Source organism: Engraulis encrasicolus, chromosome 23, assembly GCF_034702125.1.
Source record: "Engraulis encrasicolus isolate BLACKSEA-1 chromosome 23, IST_EnEncr_1.0, whole genome shotgun sequence".
NCBI lineage: Eukaryota > Metazoa > Chordata > Actinopteri > Clupeiformes > Engraulidae > Engraulis > Engraulis encrasicolus.
In genome coordinates, this window is record NC_085879.1 from 25,584,278 (window position 1) to 25,594,277 (window position 10,000).

Sequence of the window (10,000 nt, forward strand, 5' to 3'; positions counted from 1 at the left end):
CATGTGCGTGTGTGTGTGTTGCCTCTGCTGCTGTGCAGTTCACATTGGGATGCCCAGAAAATGCATTTCCACTGTGCTCCATTGCCATGTTATTGACATGCATGTCTCTGGTATTATGTGCGCATGTGTGTTTATGCGAGTGTTTCCCCCCATCTTCCTTGTCTCATTTGTGGTCTTTTTTTTTTTTTACTTATATCTTTTGTCTTTGCCTTGTCACCTACTGTGGTGTAGTGGGGATTTTTAAAGTGGAGATGTGCAATTTGTGAGGTCATCAATTAATTAGGCATCTAATCATGTCAACCCCCTTTTTGTATTCCAACACGGAAAGTTTTTTTTTCTTTTTTAAATCTCACCTCAGGAGAAGTGGGTGGACTGCGTACCCCTGCGTACCTCTGAACGGGGAAATAGGGGCGCTCCACCCTCATACCTCCGCGGGTGCACCCTCATACTTCTTTTTTTGTTAAAATATATAAATTACTTTTTTGAGCGCCCCTAGTAAATTCCCCCCTTCACCCCCGTAACCTGCCATGATGCTCCCTCATGCCAAAAATTCCTAGAAAAAGCCCCTGGTCACCTATGTGTTCCATTATTGTTTTTTCAGGACTTTGTGTGAGTGTCTGATTTTGTGTTATTGTTTGTGTTTGGGCCAGTTGACCTTTGCTTCTGCGTTATTTTTTTTTATTTTTTTTGATGAGACTTCAGAGGTGCGTGTGTGCATTTTTCTTTTTTGGGGCCAACAGTGGGCCCTTCATGGGCCAGCCGACTGCCTCAAGGACCATAAATGGCCCTCGAGAGGTTCCCCCCTAGCCAGGCCGTGCCCTCCTAGTGACGCAACACCTTCGGCGTTGCAACTAGTCAGGTCAAGAGTAATGGCCTGTGTACATCAGGCACTACCTACACGACCCAGGTAGCTGGGGTGGTTGAAGAAGTTTCGCCATGAATTCGTTTTATTCGCTCTGGGCGCTGCACTGACAAGTTTTGATTCAGCTAATCACATAACGGGTCTGTCTTGACAGCCTGGGACATTCCTCGATATGAACGTTCTAATTGGTTTTCGCCGAACCGCGTCATAGCGAATTCGCGTAAGATTAGCTTGAGTTTAATCGTCAGAATTCGCCCTGGTCGCTCAAGAAGCTTCGCTCCTGGCGAATTCGCTCTGGTAGCTTTATTCACCTTCCCTCCATAGAGAAACAATGACTTCCGCCGCGCAGGTCGCTTAGTTTGCCTTCGATGTACACGGGGCTTAATGCAAGTACTTTCTGAGTTCCCGCAAATATGGGAACTCCGTTCACTTTGTCGGGAAGCAAACAACCATAAGCAAACCAAGGGATACGGGTCGACTATGCCGTTTGGGAAACGTTAATTATTATGCTCTTGGTCAGACCAAGTCTCGAAGAGATTTGAACGTCGATGATAATCAGGCATAGTTTCCCCACCCCTGAGCTACACTGAAACTACCATCCCTCCATCAGGTCGCTCCCTCTGTCCCTCTGTCTCCCTTGGTCTGCTGTTTAGTGAGGTGCAAGCATGCGTCACAGTGTCTGTGCATGAGAAGCGACACACAAACACACAAACACACAAACACACACACACACACACACACACACACACACACACACACACACACACACACACACACACACACACACACACACACACACACACACACACACCTCACCTCACATCCGTGTTGTCCTGCGTCCCTCTGCACTCCTTTTGCTCCGTGGGCCTTTTCCCAGAGTAGAGTCCTGTAATCAGCCCCTGTTGCTGCTGTGTGTGTCATACCACACACACACACACACACACACACACACACACACACACACACACACACACACACACACGGCGCTGTGACGGCTGGCGCTCGTGATTAATTTATGTTTGCAGTGGTGAAATCATTGTCCTGTAGCCAATCACAGGCAAGGTGTGTGTGTGTGTGTGTGTGTGTGTGTGTGTGTGTGTGTGTGTGTGTGTGTGTGTGTGTGTGTGTGTGTGTGTGTGTGTGTGTGTGTGTGTGTGTGTGTGTGTGTGTGTGTGCGTGCGTGCATGCGAGACTGGGTGGGTTGGGAGATCAAAGTAGTTGTGCTCCCACCCACAGCACAGCAGGCTGCCTCCATACACACATGCACACACTTAGCCACTGCACTGAACATGCCTACATCGTGCACAGACATAGTAGATACTAGATACTACCGTATACTCACGCATACACGTCACACATACTACTAGACGCTATGCTGAACTTCACACATGCACACACACACACACACACACGCATTACTATGCTACACACGCACACACACACCATGACACAACACTACTCTGAAACACACACACACACACACACACACACACACACTCCCCTTCCCTTGTTGGCCTGTATGGCTTAAGGTTCCCGATAGAAGGAGAGTATCAAGAGGTTTCGTACAGCGACGGCTGGACATAGAAAAGCAAACAGTAGGCAGCAGGCAGGCAAGTGGTAACCTGAACCACCCCCCCTCCCCTCCCCCTTCTTCTCTCAGAAGACCCCCCCAAATTAGCCAGCAAAGCAAGACGAGCAAATGAACACACGCACGAGAACAAATTCGGCGGGCGGGCGGCTGTGCAGGCCTCGCGCCCAGGTATTGTTTTCCCCATAACAATGGTTGCCTTGGCAACGAAAGACCAATGTACAAGGGGGTGTACGGGGGGGGTGGGGGGAGAGAACAAGGAGTAAGTAGTTGTGTGCGGGCGGGCGTGCATGTGTGTGTATCTCTTATTGCCCCTAAAAAGCCCCCTGGACCGGTGTCAAGTTTTTGTTATTCATTAATATCTTTTGTTGTATAAATGGGCAAAAGTGTCCTGGATTGGCCCTCTGTGGTGTAGTAGAGTGGTTTTCAAAGTCGGGGCCGGGGCCCCCTGGGGGGCCGCGAGGGGGTGCTAGGGGGGCCACGGAAAGTTGGTAGGAAATAATACAATAAATTATTGAAGAAATTGAATAACTAATGTACACCAAAAATTAGCTAAACAATATTCCCATTTGTTTATTTTATATATCCTAGTGGGGCAGTGACTGACGGGCCTAGAGACTATGGTTGTGAAAGGGGGTGCACAGGAAAAGTAGTGCGGCACGACCCATGTAAACGGGGCCTTGGCTGGAATCTACCAGGGTATGGGGGGGCCTTGGCACGGTTAAGTTTGAGAATCCCTGGTGTAGTAGATTCGAAGATGACTTGCCTCAACCCTCTGCCTCAGCTTTTTTGTTTTCACTACCCTGAAGTGGAGTGTGCGCGTGAACGTGTGTGAGTGCGTGCGTTGAAAAAGCAGTGTGGGAGCGTGTCTTATGGTTGGTGTGTACTCTTACGTGACAGAGTGAGCGAGGGTGTGCCTGCGTGTGTGTTCGGACAGACCCAGTGGTTTTTCTCCCCTATTCTATTTCGACATGGGACCCCTTCCTAGGGTGTGTGTGTGTATCCCTGTGGTGCATGTTTGTGTATCCTGATTCCGTGTCTGCTGTAAGACCAGTTGCTGTGACGTTTGAGAGAACTTGAGTAGTCATGGTGTGTGTTCTTCTGACCTCTGTTTTCTCTCGCTCATCTCGTCTTGTCTCCCCTCTGCTCCAATCCGCTCCTCTCTCCTCTTCTGACCCCTCTCTCCTCTCCTCTCCTCTCCTCTCCTCTCCTCTCTCCACTCCTCTCCACTCCTCCCCTCCATGCTCCTCTCCACTCCTGAGCCCTCTCTCCTCTCCTGAGCCCTCTCTCCTCTCCACTCCTCCTCTCCTGCCCTCNCCTCTCCTCTCCTATCCTCTCTCCTGCCCTCTCTCCTCTCCTCCCCTATCTCCTCTCCTCTCCTCTCCTCTCCTGCCCTCTACTCTCCTCTCCTCTCCTCTCCTCTCCTCTCTCCACTCCTCCCCTCTCCTCCATGCTCTCCTCACCCCTCCCTTCTCCTTGCCCCTCTCCTCTCCTCCCCTCCATGCTCCTCTCCACTCCTGAGCCCACTCTCCTCTCCTGAGCCCTCTCTCCTCTCCTCTCCTGAGCCCTCTCTCCTCTCCTCTCCTGCCCTCTACTCTCCTCTCCTCTCCTGCCCTCTACTCTCCTCTCCTCTCCTCTCCTGCCCTCTACTCTCCTCTCCTCTCTGCTCTTCTCTCCTCTTCTGACCCCTCTCTCCTCTCTCCTCTCCTCTCTCCACTCCTCTCCTCCATGCTCTCCTCACCCCTCCTTTCTCCTTGCCCCTCTCTCTTCTCTCCCCTCCTCTCCCCTCTCCTCTCCTGTCCTGAGCCCTCTCCTCTCTTCCCCTCCATGCTCCTCTCCTCCCCTCTGCTCTCCTCCCCTCTCCTGCCCTCTCCTCTCCTCTCCTCCCCTCTTCACCCCTTTCCTCTCCTCCCCTCTCCTCTCCTCTCCTCTCCTCCCCTCTGCTCTCCTCTCCTCTCCTCTCCTCCCCTCCATGCTCCTCTCCTCAGCCCTCTCACCTCCCCCCTCGTCTTCTCCTACTCTTCCCTTCCTGAGTAGAACCCGTGTCTATGGTGAATGTGTGAGAGTATATATACGTGTGTGTGCGTGTCCTAATCCTAGTTGATGTATGTATTTTAACCCATTGTCCTCTTTTCTCTGCTCTCCTCTCTCCTGTGTAGGACCCGTTCTTGGCGGAGCTGCTGACCAGCCATAAGGACCAGATCGTGGGCTACCACGAGCACGACTCCCTGCTGGACCACAAGGAAGAGGAGGCCCTCAGCGAAGAGGACCGCAAAGCAGCCTGGGCAGAATACGAAGCCGAGAAGAAGGTACTGCAACACGCACGCGCGCACACACACACACACACACACACGCACACACTTGCACACACACACACGCACACACTTGCACACACTTGCACTCACACACTCACACACTTGCACTCACACACTCACACACACACACACACACACACACACACACACGCTCGCGCACACACACACACTCATGCACGCATACACACGCATAAACACGCACGCATACTAGTTGGACCCCTTAGCGTTCTGGTCAGATTATACCCACAACCCTAGTGATGGTCACTTCCATTACAGGCTCCATGCATGCACCCATGGGGCAGCCATGGCCTAGTGGATAAGGACATGGGCTTTAGATCAGAGGGTTGCAGGTTCGAATCCCACCCTTCCACTCCCTATCTCACTCCCTTGAGCAAGGCACCTAACCCCCCACACTGGGGGACCAGGGACTCTAACCAATGTCCTGTACTTACAATAATTAAGTCGATTTGGATAAAAGCGTCAGCTAATGTAATGTAAACGCTCCCGAATAACCTAATGTGTAGTACACCACATGCCCACAAACACACCTTCACAGACTGTCTCCCCAAGACATTTATATCCCACATAGAAAACCGCCTGGGCAGACATTAAAGCATCCAGTCAATCATATTCACATTGCCATTTTTTTGACACACACAGACATGGCAGCCGACGGTAGATAAGGTTTCTGCTTTTCTGTCCGGAAATAGCGGAGTAACAGCAGCACGAGAGATCAAAGTTATTTCTTCTGCTGGACATATGGGGGGAAAAACTCTCTTCATAGTCCTCTCCTCTCCTCTCCTCTCCTCTCCTCTCCTCTCCTCTCCTCTCCTCTCCTCTCCTCTCTTATCCTCATATTTTCTATCCTCCCCTCTCTCTTTTCTCCCTCTCCCTCTCCTGTTGTCCTCTCCTCTCCCCTCCTCTCCTCTCCTCTCCTCTCCTCTCCTCTCCTCGCCGTCTCCTTTGTTCCTCTGGTTTGCGCTTGATCCCCTCCGCCGTCTCTGACCTTCTCAAACGTCAAAGCCATCAAGCAACAAGCCCTGGAAACAGTGCATCAACGTTGGCAAGACAGGCTAGCAGGCTTTCTCTTTTCTTTCACTCTTTTTCTCTCTCTCTCTTTTTTTTGTTTCTATCTTTTTTTCCCCCATCTATCTTTCCCTCACTCTCTGTCATTCTCTCTCTTTCTCTCTTTCTCTCTCGCTCGCTCTCTCTCTCTCTCTCTCTCTCTCACTCACTCACTCACTCACTCACTCTCACTCACTCTCTCACACACACTGTCTGTATAGCTGTTTCTACTATGCTTTCTTTGCCCTTTATTCTCATTGTACATCTCTCTCTGCATATTCTTCTTCCTCCTTCCCTTTCTCCTGCTCCTTGCATTTTGCGCAGGGTGTCTGGCCTGTAGATCTTAGGCTTGGGCGATGTCCCCCTAATTGACAGCTGACGATGTTTACAGTGAGACGATGCGATGGACGATGACATCGTCTTGGGGGGGTGCGGAGTAATAATTTAAAAAAATATTATGATATATTTTGTATTTATTTGTATTATTCATCTTCAGCTAAGTTATTATTTAATTCTATTTAATTTAACAGTAAGTGAAATATATTAATATTATTACATTCTGGGGGAAAACATTTTTTAAACCTCCTCAGCGTTCTTGCTCAGCTGCTCAGAGATGGTCGCTGAGATGCAGAGATCCCCCGCTGACCCCTCCCCCTCGCCCTTCTCGTCTCCTCCCGTGTCACCTGCAAGCCCAGAGCTTGCTACTTTACCAACAGTTCATTGCGTGGCGTTTTTGGGAGACTTGTCAATAAATGTGTTACATCTGTGAGTGTAACTATTTTAAGACGACCTATGCGCTGCGTTTTTGCACAGGCTAGTAGGCTATAACTTTAGCCCCTCTCGCTCACCAGAAAACTAAATGGGAAAGAGATGAGAACCCATGCGTGATTGCGTGCCCTCTCGAGATGCTTTGCAGTGGATTTTAGCCCCGACTTTGTCAATTCCTAGCACTAGAATACGGAATGTTTTGTTTTAGGTCATATCGAGACTTTTTTTCCTCATCAATGGATAGTTCTACAAGTAGTTCTGGCGGTGAAGCCATGAAGACGTGGGCGGACATGGAACCGCTTGCTCACCTTATTGACAGTGGGCTTATCAGAAGTGTACACTCTTGAGTGGCTGCTTCACAAGACATCTCCACCGCGAATAGCGATTAAACATTTTGAGGTGAACCGTTAAACATGAAATGTTAAACGGTCGCAATTGCCGAACGTGTTGCTTATCGTCATGTTACTCCGGAGGAGCCAGCTAGGTAATGCGTAAAGACTCCCCTTTGTAGTCAACAACTTAGGTCACAGAAATAAATGAACGATATGCACTAAGGCCTGCTTACATACATCTGCAGCAAACAATAGTCGGGCTAAGTTCTGAAGTTTTTTTTTTAAATTCCATTGTGGTTTTTTTCGTAGTTATATAATTCACTCTGCTTGGGGCTTGTGTTCACAACCTGTCTTGAAAACCGCTGCTACTACTACGGATTTTACGGTAATGTGTCACCAAAATTTGATGTGAAGTACCGTAATGATTACAATAGCAGCGGCTTCAAAAATACACAAGTACAAGATTCCTTGGCATCACGATGGTTTGCGTCCATCGTGATGCCAGCTGTCCATCGCCGATGGACGATGATATCGTCTATCGGCACAACCCTAGTAGATCTGTCTGTTGTTGTGTTGTATGGGTTTTCTCCCTCTCTCTCTCCCTCTCTCTCCCTCTCCCTCCCCCTCCCTCCCTCTCTCTCCCTCTCTCCCTCTCTCCCTCCATCTCTCTCTCTCTCTCTCTCTCTCTCTCTCTCTCTCTCTCTTTCTCTCTTTCTCTCTGGTATTTCTGTCCCGAGGTCAGGCCGCCACCATCCTGTCTGGAAGCAGTGCTATCCCATGCCTTACACAAGTTCATATCCCCTGAAAACACCCCCTCTACACACACACGCACACACGCACACACACACACAGTCTCACACACACACAGTCTCACACACACACAGTCTCACACACACACAGTCTCACACACACACACACACAATCTCTCACAAACACACTGTCACACACTGCACAAGCCTGGTCAGTCATGGCCGTCTGTTCTGTCATCAGTGCATTTGTTACGAGGGCAGCATTGAGCCACAGGCGGCGCCTTCAGACAACCCTTTGGAAGGGGACATCCCACACTGGCTCTCTAACTGTTTAGATAGCGCCCCAAAACACACACACACACACACACACACACACACACAGCTAATTTTAACACTATGCCCTATGACGGGGCAGTTTGAGTTGCGCCCTGCCATGACTGTGTCCTTCTTACCTTGTTTTGTTTCTCCTCTTAAGAAGTGTTTGTGTAGGGATGATTGAGAGAGCACAAAGCGTCACAGTTAGGTAGCTCTTCGCTTTCTCTCTCTCTCTCTCCCTCCCTCACACACACACACACACACACACACACACACACACACACACACACACACACACACACACACACACACACGCACACACCCCACACACACACACACACACACACACACACCCCACACACGCACACAGGCATCGGCAGTATGGACGGAACTTTCCAGATGCCTTCTGTTTGGGACGATAGCTCACAGGGAGGGAGGTTTGAGGAGTCTCCATCTGCCGCTAAGGCAGGCAGATTACATGGGGAACAACCAGTGCATCTCTCTCTGTGTGTCTATGGAGGTTGATGCGGTGTAGATCTATAGTTTTTAATAAATGTGTTGTGAGCCGAAAGTTAACTGTTTCACCGACCGCTGTCTCTCCCCCTCTCCCTGTTTCACTTTCTTTTTCTCCTTTTTTGCTGTCTGTCTCACATTCTTTCTTTTTCTCTCTCTCTCTCTCTCTCTTTCTCTTGCTACACGAGACGCAGGGTGGCCCACGAGAGCTGGGTTCACATCAGTGCAGCCTGACGCCTTAGGTCCTCTCTTGTTCTCTTTCTCTTCATCTCTAGTTCCCCCTCTCTTTTTCTCTCTCTCTCCCTGATGGAGGAGAATGTAAGTATGTGTATGTGTTGGGCGAATGGGGGTTCTGAGAAAGAGGGTGGAGAGAGAGACACGGGTAGAAAGAGAATGATTGAAAAAAAAAAATGGAGTCAGAATGACAGAAATGGAGGTAGGGTCAAAAAGGCATACAGTATAAACAAACGAGGGGAGTAGAATAGATGAGAAGAGCGCAAAGGATTCAGAAAAAGAAATGTGGATGCAGGTTGTCTGAGGGGGAATGAGCAATATTGAGAGAAACGGAGCATGAAAGAGGGAAGAAGTGATCGGAGTAGAGAAGTGATCTAGAAGAAGTGTTCTGAGGAGAGAAGTGATCTAGAAGAAGTGTTCTGAGGAGAGAAGTGATCTAGAAGAAGTGTTCTGAGGAGAGCTGTAATCTAGAAGAAGTGTTCTGAGGAGAGCTGTGATCTAGAAGAAGTGTTCTGAGGGTGGACAGGGTATTGGAGGGTGTCTGAGGTAAAAGAAAAGAGCTAGGAAGGGGGTTAGGGTGGACACAGGGCAATAGAAGGTGTCTGAGGAGAGAGAGATTTTAGTGTGGACGCAGCACGCAGTGCAATAGGAGGGTGTCTGGAGAGAGAGAGAGAGAGAGAGAGATTTTAGTGTGGACGCAGCACGCAGGGCAATAGGAGGGTGTCTGGAGAGAGATTTTAGTGTGGACGCAGCACGCAGGGCAATAGGAGGGTGTCTGGAGAGAGATTTTAGGGTGGATGCAGGGCAGTGGAGGATGTCTAAGGAGAATGAAGAGATTGTGAGGGAAAGAATGATTGGGCAGTGGAGAGGGTGTCTGAGGAGAAAGAAGAGATATTGAGAAAGAAAGACAGAAAAAAAGAAAGAAAGAAAGAAAGAAAGAGAGGGCAGTGGAGAGGGTGTCTGTGTTGAGTTCCTTATGGTCTATGTCGGCAGCTAATTAATGGGGTTTATTTGTAGAGGAGTTGGGGCTTGCAGCTCGGGGAAGCAGGGTTGCCAGATGAGTCTGATTATTTCCATTCCCACAAAAAAAATTCTCAAAACTCTCCTGGAAGCTCCAAATCCCACCCCATTTTGAGAGTCCCCAAAGCTGTGTTTTACTCAGACAACATGAGTGACATTCACATTTGTGCACATCAGTTCATCTGATATCTCGCAGGCACGCATGCACGCACAGACCAACACTCACACTTGCACTCCAT

The 10,000-nt window shown here is 49.4% G+C and overlaps 1 protein-coding gene across 5 annotated transcripts in view; it reads left to right on the forward strand.

Annotated features, from left to right (window-relative positions):
* atrx (ATRX chromatin remodeler) overlaps positions 1-10,000 on the forward strand; it is a 102,838-nt gene that overhangs the window by 83,246 nt on the left and 9,592 nt on the right. For all 5 annotated transcript variants that reach the window (XM_063190120.1, XM_063190121.1, XM_063190123.1 and 2 more), the window contains one exon: positions 4,610-4,759. In XM_063190120.1, coding sequence (XP_063046190.1) covers positions 4,610-4,759 — 150 coding nt within the window. The remainder of the gene's footprint in view (positions 1-4,609; positions 4,760-10,000) is intronic.